Genomic DNA, 25,629 nt, shown 5'->3' on the forward strand with positions numbered 1-25,629 from the left:
GAGAAGTAGAAGCCTTTATCACAAGTAACAGCTGAACAGTCTGCAGAGGCATTTATTTCGCTACTATATTTAACAGTGAGATCACACTTGTGCTGTGCAACCTTTGTAGATAACGCTGCACATCTCGGGTTTCCGCCTATAGACAAGGACAGGTTACGCGCGTATATCTTTATTGAATACGCAGCCGTACATCCAAGGATAGCTTAAGCGCACTCGTCAATACTTCTACCTATGCGCTGATGTCATTTTCAGAAAATTTTTAACCAGTTCTTTGCACAAGGAAGAAATAAAGAAAGAAAAAGTAAATTGTATATAAAAAGTTTTCTAGCAGTAGCGCCAAAAGATTCATTTCGTTTTCTTTAAATTACGGGTGGAGACAACTGTACCCAACCCTTACTGGTTCGCGTACAAATAAAAAACATTGCGTTTGATGAAGAAAATTCCCATTAAGTAATTACGTATGCATGTGGAAAAGTATTTGATTTGTCATCACATAGTGATTCATGTTTGGCCGCACTTCCTTTGAACTGTAGCCTTTCTTTGTTTGTTGTCACTTGATGACAACATATAAAGAAACAAACAAAAAAAAAAAAAAAAAAAAAATTCGAGGTCCCATTGTTAGACTAACAAGCTCATTGTTAGCCTGTTTGTGTTGCCGTTTATCTTTTGGCGTTCTGCATAATATCTTTAGTTTTGTTCTCGTTATCATTATTACTTGCATAATGTACTGCGTAGAAAATAATTTTCTAATTATAAACTGAACTTGCCGAAAAATGATGCAATTTTCTGATTGCTCAAGTTGTTTTTAGCAGTTTCTTTGAGAAAGGAGAGAAGAGGGAAAAAAAAAAAAAAAAAAACAAGAGTTCAAAATTCCTCCCACAGTCTGCTAAAAGGTGTGAGGGCGGTTGACTTTTTGTTCTCCAAGTCAGTTAAAATAGCGGAAAGTTAAAAAGCTGAAGTTAAAAAAAAAGAGAGAAAGATAAATAAGCGTTAAAAGATCGAACAGCTGTAAGCAGAACCGTACAGTGGTATCTTGGGGATCCTTTCGCATGATTAGTTGTAGGATTTTGTCGTACCGTCGCAAGCAGGTAGGCGGGTCCTACGGGCGGCAGTTCAAGACGCTTTTTTGTACGCTCTTAGAACGTCAGTTCAACTCCGCCTCGTATCTCTGTAAAGAATAGTACCACTATAAAAGGGCCAAAAATGTGATTGGTGTAGGTTTGTGTGTATTAGGTGTGTGTGTGTGTGTGTGTGTGTTCTGTTCTGGCCACTTGGCTACCCAGAAGCATCAGTCACCTGGACAGATGATTCTGGGTACTCGTCCACACCACGGGAAGGCGGGCCAGTCCCAGTAAAGCTCTGACTCACCTGATGTTGCCCAAAGGTGATCCCGATTCCTCGAGGGGCCAACTCCAGAGGAAAAAAAAAAAAAAAAAAAAGCCGTGGTGTAATAAATTAATAAAAAAATAATAATAGAAAAAAAATATATAAAATAGGACACTTCAGAGGAAAAAGGAAAAATACCGAAAAAATACCGAAAAAAAAAACAAATAAAAAAAGGAGGAAAAAAATTGGCTAGTGCGGAGCGCGAAGAGGAAAAAAAATTTTTTTTTGCTCCTATATTCTTTCCCCTTTTCCGCTGTCCGTGGCGTTGGTAGTAACAATTCTGGATTTATGGTTATCCAGCACAGTGTTTCAATCTTTTTCAGTAGCCATGTCAAACACAAAGAAAAAATATATATTGAATTGTTTTATGATGCTTTGCTATTTTTTCGATTCAAACAAAAAAATAAAATAAAGTTTTTGTTGTTGTTTAAAGAGTAACAAAGGAATTCATTGTAGTATGGATAAATGATCTACATTAACGTTCACTACTATCCAAAAAACATTACCTATAGCTGGAAAGTTACTTATGCATTGCTCTTTAAAAATAGAATAGAATAAAAAAAAATTTTAAAAAAAATTACAACACAAAGTGCTTGTGTACACAACTATTATGCTAATTGCTGTAGCTGTGTGAGTCGGTTGAGAACCAGAAATAAATAATAGATCGGCGAAGACAGGGCTACAAGAGATAGCGTCAGCACGTCTTCCAGTTAATTGTCGATGACCTACAATGCATGTTGAGTTGTTCCCCTCAGGGGGTGATTGTATTCCGAATGCAATCTTTTGTACTTGCGTGGAGGTGTGATAAAGGTCTGTGAACCTTTTCCTTTAGTACCAAAGTTAATAGCTATTGTAAGGAAAGGATTCCCCCCTCTTATGTCCTCCCACCCTGGTCGGTTGGCGTTGTTGGTTTTGGAACGACTCCAAGTAGAACTTCTACTTTCCTCTTGAAAAATAAAGTGGACAGGAGAGTCATGCGCACTGATCGCAGGCAACAAAGAATCATGCATTCGATTTTCATCCCGAATTTTCGGTGTAAATTTCAAGTAATTTATAAGCTCTAAAAATGATTAAGCAGTTCATCACAATTAGCGAGCCCATTGGCAATTGATTGATGCTATATTTTTGTCAAGGACCCATATATCGTTGATTGATTAGTTTCATGTTCACAGCTTGTCCGTGTTGGCATCAAAAAGGGAAATTCGGCCATAAAACTCGGCTCCAGCCATCGCCCTAACTGTATTTCAGCTCCAAGTGATTACGACGTTCGCTCAGTGTCTCATGGGATTAAAACTCCGCGTTGACTTGGATTAGTTTAACATAAGCGCTGAGGCAACTAGGCTATACAGTACCCAAAACTGCAGTCATTAGTGAAATATCCAAGTGCTAGTTCTATATAAGCCGAGATCTAGCTTTCATTAGAATTTAGGGTTTAGAAACACTATCACTTCATTGTTATTAGGTATTTGGGAAATGTTTAGAAAAAAGTATTTTAATTAATACTGACTTAATGCTAGTTAATACTGGAAAAATATTTCATTGTGACAGTGAAATATTTATTCCGACTCCTAAGAAATAAAGTTAGGTGCTCAGATTCTCGAAAAGATTTTAATTTATAAAAAAAAAAGTCTCAAGATAAATCGGGATTGAAGGTTGACTGCATAGAAAAATCAGAACAAATGTTGTCTAATATGATTGGTATTTTTTGGAGGGTGGGGAAGATAAATATAAACTTCCGTACTGTATATCAACCATTTACTGCCTAGTACTCATGGAGTCGTGCCTAACGGTGTGCACTGGAGAAACGAAACCACTAATTTGGATCAAAGTAGGTGTAAAAATTAGATTATCATCAAACGGAAACTGTCATTCCAACAGATTGCACGTGGGCTATGAAGAAAGTACTATTTGCGCTTTCTTTCGCCAATAGCCAATCACATGTTCGTTTGATGCAGTGTGACGTTATCTACTCAGGAATTTTCAGGGTCTTTCATTCACCTGAACTAACGAAACGTGCATTATCAACACACTAATGGGGATACGTCAGCCTCACGCACAATAGATAACTGTAACCAGTCAACAGCTGAACGTTTAATAGACATGACCAGTGCAACGCGTGAATAATACACGAGGATAGCATGCATGGCAAAACTTCTCCGAGTGATTCAGAAATTTTCCACCTTTCGGATCTGTGTGCTCCAGTGGATGTTTTCATGTGTGGGCCCGCCATTCGGAGTCATAGGTCATGCTCCTACAGTTTGGAAGAGGCCGAAGAATTGATCAACAGAAAAGAAAGCTTTTTAGATGCGGATACCATTTTCCCCATTCATGGAGCCTTTACCGTAACAGATGGTGTAAGTTATCTTAATTGATTTTTCACTCTAAAATTAAAAGGCAGTGAGTTTTTATGATGTTTTCGTCCTCTTCATAATATTATTTATTCCAATCTCTTTTAACATAAACTATAGACGGTAAATGTTGCACCAGACATTGCTAATTGAAATTTGTTAATCTACTAATGTCAGAAATAGGAAGAATCCTACAGTTTCATAATTTTTCCTCATCATTTTTGTAATAAATGCTTCCAACGATAGTGTTCACATATTTATATTCCTATCAGTATCAAAGTAATAAGCCACGAACTGTCTGAGACCACTACAGTGGTCTCAGACAGTTTTCGAATTCTGTACAGTGGGATCAACTGATGATGTTTAAAATAGCGAATTCTAAATAGGAAGCCTTCAAGAAATTAATCTTGGAAGCTACTAGGCTTTTCATACCAACTAAGAAATACTGGTAATGATTTAGACCTAAATGAATGTCAGATGTACTAATGAGGCTCGTGGCAGAGAAGAAAAATGCACGGGATGCATATAAATTATCAGGTGACACAAAAGCCTATGGCAGATATAAGCTAGTCTGTAATCAAGTCACAAAAGAGGTTAGTCAAGGGAAGGCTGATTAAGAGAAATCTTTGAGGATGCAAAGAAAAACAACAAAGACTTCTTTACCTATGTGAACTCTAGAAGGAAGGGGATGAAACAGATTGGTCCACTTGATGTTGATGGTTCGACTGTTGATGATCCTGCTCAGATAGTTGAAAAACTAAATGAGTATTTTGCATCTACATTCATACATGAGGAATTCTGTAAGGAAGCGGAGGGCAGAAGTTTACTAAACTCTAACAGGGAATTAAATGATTTTGTAATAACGGAGAGCAAAGTGGAGGAAAAATTGTTGAAGTTAAACATAAAAAAGGTACCTGGGGCAGATGGAATCTACCCAGTTATGTTGAAGGACGCAGCGAGGGTAGTTAGCAAACCCTTAGCCATAATTATGAGAGCATCATTAGATTTAGGGGTGGTACTCGTGGACTGTAGATGTGCAAATGTATTCCCAATTCACAAAAGAGGTTCAAAGGATGACAAATAATTATAGACCTGTTAGTTTAACTTCTGTTTCGGGTAAAATAATGGAGTCGCTTGTTAAAGAAGTGATGCACGATTACCTAGACAAGACTGCAGTAATAGTGAAGACACAGCATGGGTTTGTTAAGGGGAAGTCTTGTCTAACCAATTTGATTGGTTACTACGATGTGGTCACAAAGGAACTGGATGCCAAAAATAATTTTGATATCATATACTTGGATTTCAGGAAAGCTTTTGATACTGTTGCACATGGAAGACTGCTTTACAAATTGGAGCGGTATGGCATTAAGCGAAAGTCGCTGCAATGGATAACTAAAAGGATGGTTGAATGGCAGACGGCAGAGAGAGGTAATAAATCGACACTGCTGTAAGTGTACTAATGTTATTAGCGGAGTCGTGTTGGGCCCATTGTTGTTTTGTGTATTTTTCAATGATATCGATGAAGGTATATCAGGCTTAATGTCCAAATTTGCAGATGATACAAAGGTTGGTGTGAGAAACATGCCAACTGTGTGGTACTACACTCAGGGAGGTGGAGAATGAAAAAGACCTTGGGGTAATTGTGCAGTCAGATATGAAGTTCTCTGAGCAATGCAGACGCGCTGCCAGAGTAGGTCATGGAGTTTTGTCAATGATATATAGGAATTTTGCTAGTAGAGACAAGGTGATTATCCCCTTTTATAAGGTAGTGGTCAGGCCACACCTTGAGTACTGCGTCCACGGATGGAGGCCACATTTTAGGAAGGATGTGGAGTTGCTAGAACGAGTACAAAGAAAGGCAACAAGGTTGGTGAGAGGAATAAAGGGGTGCTCTTACGAAGAGAGTCTTAAGTCCTGCAAGTTGCAACACCTGCGAGGTGATCTGATTGAGGTGTATAAGGCCTTGAATGGTTTGAACAGGCTCAATGCTGATGGAATACTTCCGCTTGCTCAGATTAAGAACCTGAGGGGGGCCATAGATTCAAATTGAGGAAAGACAGTTGTAGAATAGATGTGCGGAAGTTTGCCTTTAGCCAGTGGGTAGTTGATTGCCAGACTTCCGTCTGCTGTTGTGGAAGTTGATAGCTTAAATAAATTTAAAGCTGAACTAGACAAACATTTGGATTGACCGGATGGGTGAAATGGGAAGGGGTTTTTTTTTTTTTTTTGGCTGATGCTCTATAAGCTTGCTTTAGTTTGGATTTAATTGGCACATTAGCAACTATGAGTATAATAAAAAATTAAATAAATTTTTCTGTTTATACTCCGGGACGACCAAACGGTCAGAGGAGTTCACAAGATAGACAGAATACAAGAAACAGCACCGTATTCAGTAGTCACGGGCTTGAACCCCGGTCACTCAAGGCAATACGCCAATGCATCATACGCATCAACTAATGCTGATGCTAAGAGCTTTCGAAGTCTGTCCTGATGCTTCCCCTAATACGGATAAATCATATCAGTTCCTCATGCCTTGTTCACTTTCAGGCATGACAATGTCTTTACCAATCCACAATCGTTTATTTCCCAATACCGTACTTTTTACCTGGGCGAAAGCACTGTGACGTTAAAAGAATGTTCACAGGTAAATATTGTTAGGAAAAAAACCTTGTTTAGCCCATAGGGGTTCGCAGCGGCTGAAGAAAACAAATTTACACTACATCACTGGTGTGAAATTGTTCCCTATAAGCTTCTATTAACGGTACGAAGATGTGAAAATCAGAAGGAAACATTTGGACTTAAAGGGTGGAGGAGGGATAGTTCAGGATCGTTCAGGATCTCCCAACCCAGTGTATTGAGTGTTGCAATCGTTTTGTTAGCAGTATGGGACTAAGCGATTTCAGCATCTTTGAAATCAAGCTTGCAGTAGATTTCGGTAGTGAAGTTGCTCATGATTAACGGGCATATAGAAATGTTGCGACTGTCCAGAATAAGCTTTCAGCTTTGTTAACGTTCGCATGCTTGACTACTGAGTATCGTTTGCAACCGTCAATATTGGGGAAGTTGATACCTGTCTCACAGCTGTCCTAGAATGTACACCACACATACATACATTTTCGGTGATATTCTTCACTGACAATGAATATCATCGAATATCAATTCAATGGACAGATTTAAACCAAATGCAAATATGCGAATTTAAACAAATTAGACAAATGCAAATATGCAAATTTAAGCAATTTAGACAAATGCAAAGATGCAGATTTAGACCTGTCGATGTCTAATTTGCATTTTGGTCTGTTATGTTTGTTTATTTAACCAATAGAGGGCAGTAGACATGACAGACTTTTTACTTAAAGTTTGAGTTCTATTTGTTATTTACTATCTGGTTCTGGACATAAAAAAGGGATATTCGTTGTCACTTTGCTGGATAGCAGTCAGTGATTGAAATACGATCGTTTTTTGGAGTTCGCAAATGCTAATACGGTTGTAGATTCCCATTTCAAATAATTTTTTATCTATTTACAAAATGTGATTCCCACTCTCTGGTGTGTGTGGGCGTGGCTAGCTTGGCCCGGGTTCGTGCGTTCGCGCTGCTGGGGGTTGAGTGTTGCCTTCCTTATTTTATTTCAGTTTATTTCATTTTATTTTTAGGTTAGTTTAGTACATAGGAGCGGAATCATACCTTACCAAGTTCAGCCTTAAAAAAAAAGAAGAAGAAAAAAAAAAAAAAGCAGGAATTTGCTGTATTTGAAACATGGTTTAGTGTTTCCTTTTTTCATAAGTTCTAGTAATATTACTCCTGTAACGTACAGAGTAATTTGCTGTTTGATTTGTATTCTGTATTATACAAAACCCACTTTTTGCTTAAAATTATTTGATTTGTTGAGAAATCTGAAAATCGTGTCACTCCCCACTGACAATGACCTTTGAATTATTTTAAATTATATTAGAATTATAGAATTTACCCAAACTAATGATATATGTGATGCAAGTGAGCATTAGATTACTCATTGTAAAAAGCTCTTGCCTAAGGTGTGGCAATATACGTGTAGACTGTAACTGGTAAGCTTATCGGATGATATTTAAAATGCATATAAACATAAAAACATCTGTTTGCTCAATGAGAGAGATGTCTGTATGCTTTTTCGCATCATGGTCGATTAAATGGTCTTGGGCGAGTGTTCCACGATTTTTCATCAAAAAAAAAAAAAAAAAAATGAAAAAAAAAAGAGCCATATAACCATAGAGCTGATGCCTCATTGATTTAGTTGCTTTGGTGAAAAAAAAACTGATTAATGTATATCCTGCACTATTCATTTTACAAAGAACCCTTTCAGTTTAAAGACGGCTAGAAAATTATTCTAGTTGTTGGATGTCTAAATACTTATCTAATCAGTCTGAAAACTGTAATTATAGCAAGCTTGCTGTAAGGCCAGATAATTATTTCGAAAACTGTTGTGAACCAACCTGATGTCCTGCACATGCGTCACGCAGAAATCTGAATTTCACTTCTCAAGTGGCCGTACTCAGCATTATAATGTTCTTTCAACGGTGTATTCCCTTTTGATTAGTCATGTGTGGAGCATTCTTTATTTTCAAATGGAAAACAAACACATCAGCTTGCGACTCTTATCGTCAAGTGATAGCCTAGAATAAAGGTCACCGGTGATCTTTATTCTCCAAAGATAACCTCCTTTCATTTATTTTTAATTCAATTATTTACGTACGTTGGCAGCATTCGGAAAATTGCTGTTTTCCTGTGAATGATCTCTGCCTATTTAGTTAGCGGAGCTAGTGAAGGATAAGTTTCAAGAAAACAGTCCATTAATAACTCCCTTTCTTAGCTCTGAGAGATTCAAGTACAATGTAATTATTCGCTGATTCTGTATAGCTTTTTTACTCTATAGGAGCGAAACAAAATTTGGTAATGAACAGATACTGCAAACATACACAGGCTAATCACTGAATTAGCAGAATGGCAGTGCTACCTTACAACCGCTCAATTTTTGTGAACTACTGGTAGAGAGCATATGTCCAAGAATATGCTGATACAGTGGCAAGCGTTGATGTCTGGTAGATGCAAATTAGTTACATGTTGTTGGTGGTGTGAACCGTGTCCTGCTCCAGTGGAAGATCTGACGACCGTGCAACGTTTTGTTATTCGCTCTGTTGTTCGGCTTGTGCGAATGTTTGAAAAAACTACAATTTTCAAGTGGTACAGGCGCATTAAAGTTCGAGAATCTGTGGCCACAACGGCCACTCTCAAAGACTTATCAAGAATAGCTTCCGGGAGTGCTTCTACAAGTGGGTTCATCGATGAAGACCCCCTTCGAAAAGGAGAGGACACGGCAGACCTCACCGACGAAGATTAAAATAAACGAAGTCCCATTCCGCGAATTAAATTATCAACATGTATATTATACAGGTACATTTATCTTGTAGTTGGATTATCTGCTTCATCAGCTAGATTAAGTATACAATAAATAAATAAAATAAATCTGCAGCCATTGTCAATCCACTGCATGATAGAGGCCTCCTCGACAATGGACCATAGGAGGGAATGGACCATAATCTGCCACGCTGGTCCAGTGCGGGTTGGCAGATCGACCGTATTTAGCAGTCAGGGGTTTGCACCCCGGTCTACTCAAAGAGCGTACCATTCCACTCCCGCCCTGACCACTCAGGAAGCCTATAAGTATAATACCTATATACCTACTATAATACCCAACCCAAAGTATTCAGACATCACTAACGTGTGGAAAACGCGAGTTTTAATGAACAAATTCATAAGGGTGTGGAAAAGCTCACCTTTGACCACAATGACAGCATCAAACTGTCGTGGAACACTTTTGACTATTTATTTGGAGCAGGCAGCAGGAATTTTTGTCAGTTCCTCCTTCTCCACTACTATTTTCAAATAAGATAGCCGTCGTGGAAAAAGAACTGGCTATAGCGTTCCTGCTGCATCTCATACTATCTAGGACTTCACACCAAAGGGCTTGAGGTTAACTGATTCTGAGCGGAAGGAACTTTCTGAGTTTTTTCCCCCTCACACCTCGGGTGACCGTTGCAATAGACTTCTTCCAGAAACCAGAGTTTCTTTTATCGGTCTAACCGGCCACAGAATGCATGCGACGTGCAGAATTGATATATTGCTGCCTTGCTTCTTTAGTTTCTTCGCACATATAAGCAACCCAACCACACAAATACAACACAATGAATGAAACAATCTGATGTGGCATGACCTCAGTTGCCTTCACTAATCTAAACGTTCAGTTAAACTGGATTCGAAACGATTTTTAATTATGAGCCTTTCTTTTCTGAATCAAATATTATTTTGTCAACTATCAGGTGTCCATTAATACGCCATCTGTATTTCTTTTATCTCAGATCAATTTTTTACAATAACAACATAAATATGTTTGTTTGAAATGTTCTTGTTTTGTTTATACTGCGGTACGGCCACCAGGTCAGAGGAATTCGCAATGAATCACAATAAATCAATCGTTAAGTATTTAGCAGTCACACGAGCTGGAGCCACGGCTCACTCAAAGAGCGTGTGCAACTGCACTCTCGCCTTGACCACTCGGCAATGTCACGCTTTATTTTAAAGTGGTTTTTTTTTTGGCAAATTCGGATGGTAAAAGTTACTAGGTTGATTGTTTAAAAAAGGAATTCAACCACAATGAATGAAAATTCATTGTGGTTGAATTCTTACTTTAATTGGTACTGACTTGAAACCTCTTACCTCATATGATGGGCCCAATCTCACAGTGAACATGATGGTCAACAGAGCTAGACGTCTCCTGTATGCTTAGGTGCCTCCGTAGCCAGGTGGGAAGGAGCAGCAGTGCGTAGCACACGCTTCTTGATTAGACCGGGGTTCGAGCCCGTCACCACCAAATACGGAGGATGCAGAAATTTCAGGGAATGACCACCGCATATCCCGGAGCAATATGGCCTTAGTTGCTAATGCTCCTAATAACAACAACAACCTCCTGTATGCTGACAGATAAGTATAGTGTGTTTAGTGTCTAACGGCACCAGGGTTTCTCCGCGTAGCATACATTGTCGTGTGATACAGAACACTGTAGAGGCCAGAGATTTAAAAGTGTATGGATATTGTAGAGTGTTGTGTACCATTGTTCATCTGACCTTTTAGCCGTTGGCCACTAGTGGGGCCTACTGTTTTCCACACTATGCCCCTGGGAAGCAGGTCAGATACACCAGTATTAGATATTTACTCTGGCAGGTCCTGCCACATAGCTTCCTGAGATTTCAGTGGCTAAGACCTAAAAACACACACACACACACACACACACACACACACACACACTAGGATTGGGTTTGGCCAAAAGGAATATAAAGATTAAAACTTTGGGTGTTGGGCTCGATAAATTTTGACATGTGTTTGACGCTAGTAGTAAATATAGGTAGAGGGGGGGAGGAGACTGAAGACCGGGGGAAAAGACAGACGTATGGGGCCAATAGAGAAGACAACCCAGGAGTCAGTGAGCATGCCACAGGAACTGAACGGGTTGTCGCTGAGCGGCCCAGGGCGATAAGTTTTCCTCTGATGGTGCCATGTCCAGTCAGCAGATAGGTTGTCAGGAGACCAAGGGAGTACCAGGTTGGTGACATTGGGTAGGTTATCCGGATTTCTGGAACGAATTTTTTGGTTATGGCCGCTTTATCTGTGGCTGTCCATCGTTGTTGCCAGGTCTGTTGAAGAAAGTTAGCAAGTCGTCTCATCTCCACTCAGGAAACAGAAAATCGACCACAGAACACATGAAATTTACAGACAATATACAGTAGCAATATGACCTTAGTCGTTGATGCTCTTAAAACCCTACAAAGATTGGGAATTCTGACTGGTTAATTAGTAAGAAGCTTTGCTTCAGTCGGGTGCTAATTTCATAATATAATGTAATGTGTGTTAAGCGCTAAACTAAGACTATGAGGAATCAGTATATTGCGTCTGTAAGTTGCGTATATTCTTGTGATTTGCCTGTTTGCCAGACGAAAATACGAGTTTCCGGGAGAAACAAGGGCTACCCTCGGCTGAAACCCATTAACCCAGCTACGTTGTGAAAAAAAACCCATAAAAATTCCTCGCGTTACTGACACAAATTTCCCACTTAGGTCTTTCCCATTGGTTTGGGGCTGAAATTGATTATACCGTTTGCTACCGCGAGGACTTGGGCGCTGGCTGCTTCATTATGAATTTCCTGAAGGTGGTGTATATAAAATTGTGGTTGTATAACGTAGCTGTACGATGCTAACATGATTCCAAAAAGGATGTAACAACATTGTCTGGAAGTTAACCTTTCCACATTTGTTCAAAGATTTCTCACTGTTTCCGTAACATGTCAAAGTTTGTTGATGATTGGTATATAGGCTTGGAACGCATTGGGTCATGCCCACACAAACCGTAAAAGAATTTCTTGATACAGGTTCTACAATGTCGTTTTTGCCGTCTTGTATAGTGCTACAGTCGCTAGTCTACTATTCTTCAAATTCGACTACATCTCCAGCGCATTCGGCTGCGAATAAGTTTCTTCAGATACTTTGGATATTCCGAAATTTTTATGATGAATGCATGTGAATGGACTTGTTCATGATGTGGACTGACTTGTTCACGAAAATAATAATAAGAAAAAATATTTAAAAAAAAGAATAGCAAGTTACCACTCTTTTGAAATTAATGGTTTTTATCATTATTTATTTATTTATTTTTCGTTGAATGCCGCTTGAAGCGTAGAGAACAGTACGTCATTATCTCTATTATCAGAAACATTTTGATAAGCGGGCCAAGGTATCCAGATAAACGCCAGAAAAGGTGTCAGTAATCTCGACACCTTGTATGGCGTTGTTAAGAGATCGTTGCACCTAAGTTGTTCTTTTTCCCATCTGTTCAACAAAAAATAAGCGAATAAATAAGAGGAAGTAGAGAATCTCAATCTCAGGTATCGTTTTTTTCTTTTAGCAGCCTTCTCAGTTATAATTTACTACATGCTTCCTTTTTAAAAAAAATATACGTATCGTTTTTTTTTTAAGAAATATATGTGATGATTCCTGACACCATAAATAAATATATTTTTAGAACTATATGTGAAGTAGTGCTGAGGATGTTTTAGATTAGGGCAAGATCATCTCAGATTAAGAAGCATAATATTTTTTAAACCTGTTTTCTGTCTTAAAGACCATCAGTTCCATGGGTTTCAAACCTGGAACTTTCCCAATGATTTGGCGAGTGATAAATCAGCCTAGAGTGTTCATTAGTGGCTCTACCAATAATGTTTGTTTTTATCCTTATTTCTGTCCTTAACAGTTATATTTTCCGCGGTTTTTTTTTTTTTTTTGTACCTTTATTTCAGAAATACCTGTCTTCCAAAATGTATTGGAGCGTCTGACCCTATATGGGTTTTAATGACATTAATAACCTTCTTGGAGGACAAGAACTTTTACAATTTTTGGGTATTAATATTAGTCATAATAGTGCAAGGAAGCTCCAAGCTTTTGCTGTACAAAAAAAAAAAATAAAATAATAATAATAATAATAAATAAATAATAAGTAAAATCAAATAAAATACATATATACAGTACAATTCCTTTCTCATGTAGGTATCTATCCAGCTGATCTTTGAATTTTCTCAAGCTATCGGCGCATAGAGTCAACTAGAGTTATCCCAGTAATCAGCAACTTGCGGGATAAAAGAAAACTTTCTGTAATCCATCTAAACCTCTTTCCCCGAAATTTAAATTTATAGTCCCTAGTTCCGGTAAAAATTTCGCACTCATTCATTTTACTTTTTTCGCTCAGAGTATTGTAGACCTGAGGTCTCCTCTAAGGCGCTGTCTATTTGAAAAAGTCTGTGGCTCACATTCGAAGTCGTTTCTCTTATGGGCATCCTTTAGCCAATCTCACCAGCATTATTGTCCTTTTTTTTTTTTTTTTTTTTCAGGTGTGACCTCCACACTTGAACACAGCATAATGTGTGTTCATTATGTGGACTGTTTCAACATTATTATTCATTAGTATTCCGCGTGCTGTGAGATTATGACCTCCCTGCCTCTACAAGAGAACCTTCGACTATTCATCTGATAGGACACCATGGACCTTCCATGCCGCCTGCTTGCATTACATGGAGAACACCATGTTTGCCCGTATTTCAATCCCCAAATAACTTTTTTCATGTAATTTATTTCATTCAACCCCCACAAGTAAGTTATTTTGGGGTTGCTTCTCAAGTGTAACACTGACTTTTCTGCTATGTGGAGACTGAAACCGTGCTCCACTCTTCCAGTAAGGCTGCAGCTAATTCCCTGCTTGACCTATGACTTATTGCCGTTGCCCTCAGTCTTTGTTTCAAAATATCCTAAAGGTGTTCAGTTGGATTTAGATCTGGATACCCCCTAGACTGGATGCAATTGGTTAACTCCATTATTCTTCTCAAACCATTCCTACATACTAACTGTGCGTTGTGGTATGGAGCATTTTCCTACTAATGCAAAGAGCACGTCCTTTGCGCATAATCCTCCCCCCCACCACAAACACCCAGGTTCTGCCATGCATAACTGGGTTGTGTAACATAATTCATCAACTCATGTCACATTCTGCAACTGCTGTAATATTCAATGTTCCTGTTCTCTGGTGGATTGGACCAATAATGGTGGATTGGTGGATTGGACCAATACGACCCACCGAAATTCTATCCTCTTCCACCAAGTTTAATGGATATAAATTTATGCGATCTCCGTGTGAAGTGGAATAAGAAATAAACTGTACGTTATGAAATTTGCAGCATTTGAGAAACTTAGGCCGACGAAATTTGCGTCACGTTAAAGATCATGCGGCCTCCCTCAGTACTCTTTCAAGAAGAATGTCATGTTGTTGTATAATAACATTTCACTGGGGATAACCCTGTGATGACCTAGAGCAATGGTTTTCACCCTTAATTAATTTATTTTATGTTGTGGCATCCCTACTCAATTTTCTGCCTGTAAGGTCCGATTCTCTCTCTCTCTCTCTCTGTATATACATAATATTTAAAAAAAGTTATATTATAGTTATTATAATAATATAATTATAAGGATGTACCGTTTTATAGTGGAATAAATACTTACATTTATAAAAAAAAAAAAAAAAGCTTAAGTAACTTAAACCCAAATTACGTGGTACCCCTGGAATGTTGATGCGGCATCCCTATTGAAAACCACTGATCTAGAGGTTAGATCAATGCAGGGATGTTTTATGTGTTGATAAAATCTGATTTAGGGCTGAAAACTGTGCAGGTTGTAGTCCTAAATTTTATTTAGTAGAAGATAAGCATAGTATATTCTACTTCACCTATTTCTAATCATAAAAAAGAAATAGAAGGTTATGTGAAAAAAAACTAATAATAATAATAATAATATCAATAATTGATTAAAAATATATATTCAATAAATTTTACATTTATACTCTGGGATAACCATCAGAGTGTGCTAAAGAAGTTTACAACTAGAGCGATTACCGTTAAATAGAATGCATATTTAGTGATTACGCATAATTTTTAAAATTATACCTCCCTCTTCCCAGTATAGTATCATATGAGTGAACAAAGATCAGAACTTCGAAGACACGATGTGTCACATTTTCGGTTTGGCTATTAAAGACGTATAGAATGAGTTGTTTTAGAATCTGACATGGAAAGTTTGGGTAAAATCTCAATTTGTTGAATAAATAATATAGATAAAGTGTGTGAGTATTTGTGTAAATGCTGGAATAGTTTTGAGATCTTAATGACTCGCTATATGAATGCGACAACAATTTCTTGTATAAGTTAATAAAAATTGCTGTTAAAAAAAAAAAAAGTAGTGCCATGTATAGGACCTGTTAAAAATTTCTTAATTAGATAAAATTTCATGGTGTGGGACTTTCAGATAATAGTACCTTGTTCCGAAAATAACTTTTACTCCAAAGTGTGAAACGCAGATAGGCAAGTATCATTCCGAAATGCATAATATTGCGTACAGCCAAAGAAAGTCCGGTATTACGCGCAAATGACACAACACTTAAGGGGTGTCGCTCGCAGGCTAATTTGGCACAGTGCCACATATTGTTAGAACTATTTCCTGCCTGATCACAAAGGCAAAACAACTAACTCCATGTGTTTTGTTTGTATGCAGATGGTGAAGCGAAACGAACTAGGAAAGGAGGAGTCAGACCTAGACCGCATTCAAGATCTATTCCCAAGTGACCATTTGCGGCTGCATGATCGGGATCCGCTATCTCCGGTAAGTACGTAGTACCTGTTTTATCTGCTGTACATACTAGTCACTAATTAGATCTCTCTTGTTTTCTATCTGGCAAGGTGAACGTGTAATGATATGCTGGAACTGAGATGCACAGTTCGTTTTTTTTTGGGGGGGGGGGAGAGGGATCCTTCCTATCTTTTGTTTTGACTATATTATAAGAACTTATCACCCGAGTTCCTCTTCTGTATTGATACCCAGTTACTTTACATCTGGTCCTATCTTTCCAAGTTTGCACGGCCCTCTTAACGGCGACAGATTCAGATGTTCCAGCGTTCTTGGAGAGGAAGAAAAGTTAAGCCTTTTGTTTTTCTTTTTTAATGAAGGCATTAATAGTGCCATATGACAAATACTAACATCCAGTGGTGGAAGAGAATGGTTGCTTCCCTCCACTCCCATATCCGTGTATCTGTTTGATAATTTTAGTCAATTTATTGTTGGTTTACAGTACATCAACATCTTAAACCATATTACTCCACTGTACTGTCTGTGTCAGTAGAAGTTGTTCACAGACTGATTTGTGCATATTGAAAACCCTTCTCCTTCCTCCTGAGATCAGCTAACTATATCTTTGATTGAAGAGGCCTTTAAACACTCCCACCGGTGTCTAATCTATATTCCTGTTGCACTGTATTCGCATATGCAGTAGTACTCGAGCTTTCGAAGTAGTACGCGAAGATCATGATATTAAGGGGATGTACGACCCCTAACAGATATAAGCAAAATTTACGAAACAATGTTAACTGAGATATATATCTTCACTCTCTCGCTTCATTGTGTTGATGACATTTATGGTTCTTGCGAATGATGCATGTAAAATTCTCAAGACTGTCTAACGTTACAGTTACGACGAGCCGTGTTAGGGCCGTTATTAAACTCCTAGTCTTCGCGAAAACTGCTGGATTTCATTAAACTGTTTATTTCTTTCCCAGGTCTCTCATCCTAATCGTGAGACAACGAAATAACTTTATATTAATATCAAGACAAAGTATTATGTACCTATTAAATATATAATGTACTATGTCAGATATGCAATGTTCGGAACATTTTCCAGAGGTGGCACGTGATTTCATTTAATTATTCCAAAAGAATATTATAAGAAAGTGGTAACATAAACATATTATGTATTTCATAATTGTAACATAGATGTATTTTTGTAACATAGTTGTATATGTATTTTCACCCTCTAGCCAGTAAATAAAATAAATAAATTTTCTGTTTATACTCCGAGACGACCAAACGGTCAGAGGAGTTCACAAGATAGACTGAATACAAGAAACAGCACCATATTCAGCAGTCACGGGCTTGAACCCCGGTCACTCAAGGCACGTGTACTTATGCACCCGCGCGCCTGACCACTAGGCTAGCTGTAACCGGGTGTTCTCCTAAGAGAAATAAACTGATGATAATAATAATAATAATATAGGCGTATCTCTGTTTTGATTCAATTTTAAGAAGGAGGCTTATATTATATGCATTTACACCCCTTTAATTCGTTTGTATGTACTTAGAGTATTTTATTAAAATAACAGTATTTTTTTTTAATGTTATAGTAGACCTTTGAAGCTTGAAATTTATTAAATTTTCTGTTTATACTCCGGGACGACCAAACGGTCAGAGGAGTTCACAAGAATACAAGAAACAGCACTGTATTCAGCAGTAACGGGCTTGAACCCCGGTCACTCAAGGCACGTGTACTTATGCACCCGCGCGCATGACCACTAGGCTACGGCGGCCTCATTTTGGATTTAGTAAACAAGGTGGGAACTCTTTATCCCAGAAAACTCATTTTTACGATCGATAAAACGGCTGGCACTAGAAACATCAATTCGGGGGAACCTAAAAAACAGGATCCCACAGGGTGGGATCCTGTTTTTTACAGCTACACTTTTACCACATTTTGAAAAGCGACAAGAAATCCTGCTCCATTCAGACGATGTTAAGTTCTTTACTGCCATCCCACGTAGAAAAGGAACGAACAGAATATTGCGAGCGGCTGGGACTCCGCTTGAATTCAGCTAAAACCGAGGTTATGATCCATCCCCACATCAGCCACGATTCAGCTAGCAATCCCCGGAGCAAAAATCCCAGTCGTCAAGGGACACAGAAAGCTTCGAATCATATTTGAGTTGATACTGAGTTTCCATGATCACGTTGACATGCTGACAAAACGAATGACGACCATAATGGTGTGCAAAGCAGAATCTTGTGAATGTAAAAAGTGAAATATACTTTTTTTTTCTTATATCAAACAGTAATTTATCCCATGATACTTTATTGAGCCGAAATATGGGTCTCTTCGGTCCCAACTCCAATGAAGAATTCGGGTTGATCAAATGGATTACGTACAAGCATCACCTTCCGCCACAAGTTAGTACAACTGATAAGGCTATATAGATGAAACTTCCCCGATTGATGATGACAATCAAAAACAAGTGGCTCACAGCAGTAAAACTTCACGGGCATCATATCATCCTCTGATTTCGGGAACTTATGCTATCTGAAGATTCCGCTACATTCCTTACATTCAACACTAACGTTGCGCCCGCTGATAGACGGTAAGGACTCGGTGGCAGGTCTTCACCAGTGTAGTCTCTGCGTGTAACCCAGTGTATATGGATTCCATCGGAATTGACCTGAATAATTATGGGACTGACCATGGCAAAGGAAGTGGATTAACCATCATAGCAGCGAAATAACCATTGTTGAAGACCACCCTCACCAAGTGATCGTAGCAGTTTCCCTGAAGAAGAAGAGAAAAAAAATAATAATAAATAAAATAAAATAAAAAGAAAAACGCCTAGAGGCGTCAGCCAAAGAGACAGTATACGTAAAAGCTGCAATACACCATATGTCAAGCAAAATATTTGGCCATGTTTACTCACTATTGCATTTTGTCATTTCCACATAAACATGTAAATAATATTCAATGTTACCTTTACTATGTGTGAGAACCGTAGCCTTATAGGCTGTCAAGCGGTCACGTTACTACGCTGTAATACACTTAATGATTTCGTAATTCGTAATCGACTATGCCGAACAGCTGCGTGCGCTACAGAAGTGATTTGCATCTGGTCGTGCAAGTCAAAGTGATAAAGTACAGTAGTACTTATGGGACGTAGTAAAGATATCGTGGCGTTTCAAAAGGGTATGATTGTGGGAGCGCGTGAGTCGGGTGCTTCCATATCGAAAATGGCACGTCTTATCGGTTGCTCACGGCCCACTGTCGTTAAGGTGTACAAAAAATGGTGTCGAACGAGCCGAACCAGCTCCCGCTGACAGAACTGTAAAGGATTATGCAAGATGGGTGTTAGTGAAGAGTGCAGCGCGTTGTACAGGCTGAATGGCAGGTCACTGTGCGAGAGTTGACATCGCAATACAATATGGGAGAATGCAAGAACAATATCCCAAATGACGATGCACCGCATATTCAGATGTATGGAGTTCGACAGTAGACGACCGAAGAGACATCCTCTCCTCACCGCTGATTATCGCCAACAGCGAATGCTGTTGTTTCAGCAACTCTGGTTGGACACTCGAGGACTGGAAACAAGTGTGCTCGTGGGACGAGTCCAAATGCCAGGTGTAGCACGCCGACGGCCGCAGTCTTATATGGCGCAAGCAATACAGGTCCATGGATCCATCGTGCATGGTGTCCCTATCCAGACAAGTGGCGGTAGTTGCTTAATATGGGACGTGTTTTTCTTTCAAGAACTAGGACTCATGGTATGTATGAACTACCGTTTCGCTGTTGAAGCCTACCGGCAGCTCTTAGGCGACAATATGAACCCTGCCATGTTGCATTTTTTCCGGACAGAAACAGAATCTTTCAGGACGATAATCGGGCCTTCAATGTGCGTACGCGGTTCGAGGAACACAGCGAAAGACATCACCTATCTTGATTGATCTCCAAATTCGCCTGACCTCAATCCAGTTTAATACCTGTGGGATGTTTGGAACGGGAAAGGAGGTGTATGTGCACCTATTCAGACACAGTCATGCTACCTACAAGGCAGCATGACTGTGTCTGCATGGAATCAATGCCTAGGCGAATAGCGGCTGTTATCCGTGCGAGTGGTGGCCCAGCACGGTATTCGGTAGGTGGTCATAATTCAGTGATCGCTGAGTAGGTAGGTGGTCACAATTCAGTGATCTAGCATGCAATAAACATTCTTAACTTTTTAATTTTTAAATACGGTGCACCACTTTGAAAGATTCCCATTGCTGTACTGCACTATGTAATTGCAAAATTCGGTTTTAGAATTTTAGAACAAAGTAGATACTTGTTGGCAAAAGCTCGGTTTGCGAGGCTTTTCCCGCGTCGAAATTACTTGTAAATATCTTTCACACTAATAATCTTTCATAATCGGGGGGGGGGGAATTCAAAACTGACTGCATTCGTCAGACGTGTCACGCTGAGTGACCGCGTGAAACAATCGGATGCTTTTTGTGCGGCCTCCTTAAGTGTTGTCAACCTTCGCTGGTTATAGTGGTAAACGCATATAAAAAATATTTGTAAATGATGATACGTCAAGGATATAACATAAAAATTAAATAAAATTCATAACTTTCACGGACCGTTAAAAGTATTGATGGTCACGGCGCCTCCTATTTTGCGCAAGGGAAAATACGTAAAATTATTAAATGTTTTTCTCTCAATAATGCCATTGGTGTGCACACTAGTGGGCCCAATAGCCCAATGAGAGCCATTTGTGTACGATCAGTTCGATGCCCTTATTGTAACTGCTACAGCACTTGGCTGTAAAAGGTAGAAAACCTCGTTGTATATAATTTGTTTATTATTTATTTATTATTATTTTTTTTTTTTTGAGAAAGAACAATATTCGATATCTAATCTGATACGTCAGTTGTAGTCTCCCTGAACTAATTTCACTAGGATGATTTTTGTTTAGCTGTCAAGAGAGTATTTATATGATGACAGTCACTGGCCTAGTAAACAATGATAATAAATAACTTGTAAATAACTTGCGCTTTAGGGAAGAATGTTATTCGAATCAATAAATAATCAGCAGTGCTTTTAGAATCATAAGATAATCCGCATTCTTTACATAGATGGCTGATTATCTTTATTGATTTTTCATATTTTCAATTCAACGAAATTGTTTTTCATTCTTTTTCCCCTGAAATTGAATTTGTGTTGCTTTTGCGTTAAACTATATGTAGCAAATGTTTCATTTTAAAATAATATCTCTAACCTATTAAAAATAACCTCGGACCACATTCAGTCGCACGTGATGTCCCCCAAATATCAGTTTATCCAAGCCTGAATGCCACAGCCTACTCGAATATTGTTGCCTACTAGGTGCATCCCTTCGTGTCACAATTTATCCATATGGTAACAGTTACTCTCAGCAGGATATGCTCTATGCCACAGATCGTTCGGGAACTGTTCATGAGAGTGACTTAACAAGGATAAAACGCCGCTATACACTAATTGCCAATGCCAGCTTACAGTACGCCACTTAATCACACTGTCCGGTATGAAGATGAAAAACAGCATTTCTCACACATGCGAAACCGCATCTCAAAAACATGTCCTAGAAGACAGAAAAACACTGAAGGAATCTTCACCTTCCCTAAATTAATGCATAATTATGATTGCATTTAGAACTACAAGATGTTAAAAATAAAAAAAATGTTTCTTGCATATTTTAATAGGTGTAAATAGCCTTAATAGCTTTTGCTCCACCAACTGAACAACAACAAAACGAGAGCGACTTTATCATATTTCACTGGCCTGCTCACATTGGCTGATATTCTGTGTGGAATGCTTTCTGTACTTCGTGGAGTCTGTGCTCCAACTACTTGAGGTTGTTCTAAAAGCTAAAGGAGATACTGTTATTGTTATTTGGTTTTTAGGAGCATTAGCAACTAAGGCCATATTGCTCCGGGGATATGCGGGGGTCATTCCCTGCCTTTCCGCATCCTCCGTATTTGGTGGTCACGGGCTCAAACCCCGGTTTAATCAAGAAGCATGTGCTACGCACTGCTGCTCCTGCCCACCTGGCTACACAGGCGCCAAAGGAGGTATTACTCGGTATTAGATCGTACCTGATAAAATGGACACTCAGTGTACGTTGCAGTAAAAGTCAGACTTGTGAATTTAATCATTTACTCCTTTTAAAGTTTTATTTTATAAATAGAATCTAAACATTACATTAGCAATACGACAGCCATTGTGATGTATTCTTCCCTCAGGAGTTTTCAAAGATCGTAGGTTCATTTCAGTTTAGTTTTTCTGGGACTTCTTAGTGCCATCCTCGACAGCTTAGTGGGGTTGCCATTTGTCACTCGTTTGTTAAAGTCTAGGTTCACATCCAATCGGACACTGGGAGAATTCCTGAAGACCCTTCAATTGTAACTATTTAGCCGATGCGAGGCAAAGGGAGTACAACCCCCCTAATATCTTAGAGAGAGAGAGAGAGAGAGAGAGAGAGAGAGAGAGAGAGAGAGAGAGAGAGAGAGATAATCTTTTATTACCCTTCACGGCCATAAAGCCAGGGGCTTACAGTTTCCCAAACTTGGGAAAATTGAACAATTATTTACAAAAAGGTAATTTTACAAAGAAAACATATTATAATACAAAGGAGAGAACTCCTTACGAGAGTTAAATCTGCTTGAGCTGGCTTAACATCGAGATAAGAGCAACAGCTCAATCAGACAGGAACAGGTGCAAGGTATACATCAGTCATTGCTGATTAGTCCTACTCGTCATAATTTTTTTCCGGTAAGTCCGGTCAGCAGCGAATTTGTTCAGGTCGGCGTCCAGTGCCTGGGTTTGCTTGAGCATCTGCTGAGGAAGGAACCTGTCCGAGAGATGGAGTCGTGCTGAATGCGAGTAGAGCTCGGGATTGGCCCTAAGGGCAGCAGGGGGGATCCTCTAGCCACAGGTATCCCAGAATGAAGGTGTTGCCATTATGCCTGTTATCATCTTGACTGTTGCTAGGAGGCGTTGGTCATCGATTAAGGTGGGAAGCCGTGGAATTCCGAGAGAGTTGGCAAGCTGTGTGGTACGAATCAGAGCTGGAAGGTTGTGCTTCCTGTTGGCCCACTTTAGGAGCCAGAATTCTGTGGCAAAGAGTGGTTTCTTTATTGACGGTGCCGCTGACGCCCAAATTTCAGCAGCATAGAGTAAAGGTGGAAAGATAACTGTTCTTATGTACCTCACGGTTATCTTTTTATCTGTGATATGAAGGAGATGCTGTTTTGCTATCCACCGGAGTCTTGAAGCACGTGTGAGGAGCATATCCATGTGGGCGTTGAATCGAAGTTTTGGGTCGAATACAACGCCCAGATCACGATGGCTGGACACAATTGGGATGAGGGTGTTGCCGACTGAAGGCTGGAGAGAAGGAGTTTGCTTCAATGAATACACCATGAATTCGGACTTAGCAGGATTGATCTTGAGCCCAAACTGGCAGAGGTAAGATGTGACTGTGGTGAGAGTGTTGTTAATTTCCACTTTTACCAGATCTAGGCCTTGACCGGGAATGATGGGAGTGAGTATCTTGATATCGTCCGCATAGCTCAGTAGACATCGAGAATGTGCAACCAGTGGGAAGATAATGGATGAAAACAGAAGGCCCGAAAGGACCCCTCCTTGTGGGACTCCTGCGGTGACGGATCTAGTAAGGGTGCGATCTCCTGTATGAAGCTTTATAACTCTGTTATTCAGAAGAGAGGAGAGAAAGCATAATATGTTCCCTGTGATCTGGAAGTGGCATTCCAGGAGAGTGAGAAGTTGGTTTACTTGGATGGCATCAAATGCAGCCTCAATGTCTAAGTAAGTCACAGCTAGTTCCTGCCTATTCTCCAATGCTGACAAGATAGTATTCGTGGTGGCTAGCAGATTGGTGATCGTTGATCTGTTTGGAAGGGAGTAGTGAATTTGGACTGGATTACTGGGCAAGATCTGCTTAGTGAGGATGGGGAGTAAGGCCTTCTCCAGGAGCTTCAGCAGGCTGGAGGAGTTGGAGATGGGTCGGAAGTGTTTAGGTTTCGATGGCGACTGAACTTTGGCTAAAGGTTTGATGAGATAGTTTTTCCACTGCTGTGGGAAAATTTTGTTCGAGAGTAACTGGTTGAAGATAATTAAAAGTGGCTGAATAATGTACGGACTTAGGCATTTGAGCATGAATTGGGGAACTCCATCATCACCGGTGGTAGACGAGGCAGGTAGAGAATTGATGGCTACGATCAGCTGTTGTTTTGTAATCTGAATGTTGTTCAACACTTCTTGCTGGATGGGCTCTGTTAGTAGAGCTACATCTGAGTTTGGCATAGGAATACGGTTAAATCTTGTGACGAAATCGAGCCACAATTCAGGATCAAGTTGTAAAGGAAAATGAGGGTTCACTTTCTTGTATGGAATTTTTCCTTTAGCCAGCTCACGGTTAACATATAATTTGATTGCCTCAGATTTCAGGCGATTAAAATGAGCCCGTGCCCTTGAATAAACGATACGATCATTGACATTTTGAGATTGTTTCCATGTGCGATGGAGCTGTTGCTTCAGCTGGAAACTCATTTTGAGTTCAGAATTCCACCAAAGTCTTGTATATGGACTGATTGTGATCTTTTTAGAAGCAGCATATTTGGCAACCGTGTTGATCCAGTTTGTGAGAATGTTCACAGCTAGTTCTGGGTCACAAGTCTCTAAGGCCACCCAGGGAATGAGAGAGGCGGCTCTGATGCACTTATCTACGTCAAGTAAGTTGGGGCTAGTAATGTCAACCTTTGTTGTTGTCCTTCTGGCTTCTAATTTGGGGGCTGGCAGATATGCGGTTACATGCATCGGGACATGATCAGAGTCAAATGACGTTTCTGTAATGTAATCAAGGGTGCAAGGGAAAGAGGCTAGAACTAGATCTAAGAGGTTATTCCTCCTGGTTGGAGCTTCATTAATAAGTTGTAGGTCAGCACATCTCAAGTGTGTCAGAAAATCCTTTTTCAGATTAGATAGCTGAGGAGGTAAATTGAAATCACCACAAACTAAGTGAGAAGCTGTGGGATGCAGCTGATTGATTAACCAGTTGGAAACTTCAAGGATGATTTGCTGGGACGGCTTTGGGGGTATATACAGCACACAGACGTCAAACGTCACGAAGTTGTATCCTAACGTAACGAAGATTGCTTCATAGTTAGGAGAGTTACTGGATTTATTATCCAATAGCTTGAAAGCGGATTTCTTGTAGAATAATGCGACGCCTCCACCCTTGCGTGCAATCCGAGATGTGAATACGACCCCATAATCAGCTGGGGCAGCTGCTGCTAGGAATTCTTCATCATCATTCAGCCAGGTTTCGGTGATGGCGAGCAGGTCAAAATGTTCGGAGAGCAGAATTTGCTCCATAGTATCAAGCTTGTTCCTAAGACTACGCACATTCTGATAAAAGATGGTGCAGGCAGGTACTCTGGGTACTTTGATATGGACGGGTGGTCTCTGACATGGCACTACTCGATTCAGCGGGGTGTCTCTAGGACTGATGAGCACAGGGATCGGCATATTGGTGTTCTGTGTCTGTGATTCTGGTTGCGGTAACAAGATCTGTGATTGCTATGAATCAGGGTACCA

At 39.6% G+C, this 25,629-nt stretch overlaps 1 protein-coding gene across 1 annotated transcript in view; it reads left to right on the forward strand.

The window, feature by feature from the left end:
• Positions 1-25,629, forward strand: part of LOC150088225 (uncharacterized) — a 691,583-nt gene that overhangs the window by 556,799 nt on the left and 109,155 nt on the right. Inside the window, exon 9 of the mRNA XM_090369395.1 lies at positions 15,909-16,016. Coding sequence (XP_090225521.1) covers positions 15,909-16,016 — 108 coding nt within the window. The remainder of the gene's footprint in view (positions 1-15,908; positions 16,017-25,629) is intronic.

Source organism: Mastigoproctus giganteus, chromosome 3 (assembly GCF_048544385.1).
Source record: "Mastigoproctus giganteus isolate SK-2022 chromosome 3, ASM4854438v1, whole genome shotgun sequence".
NCBI lineage: Eukaryota > Metazoa > Arthropoda > Arachnida > Uropygi > Thelyphonidae > Mastigoproctus > Mastigoproctus giganteus.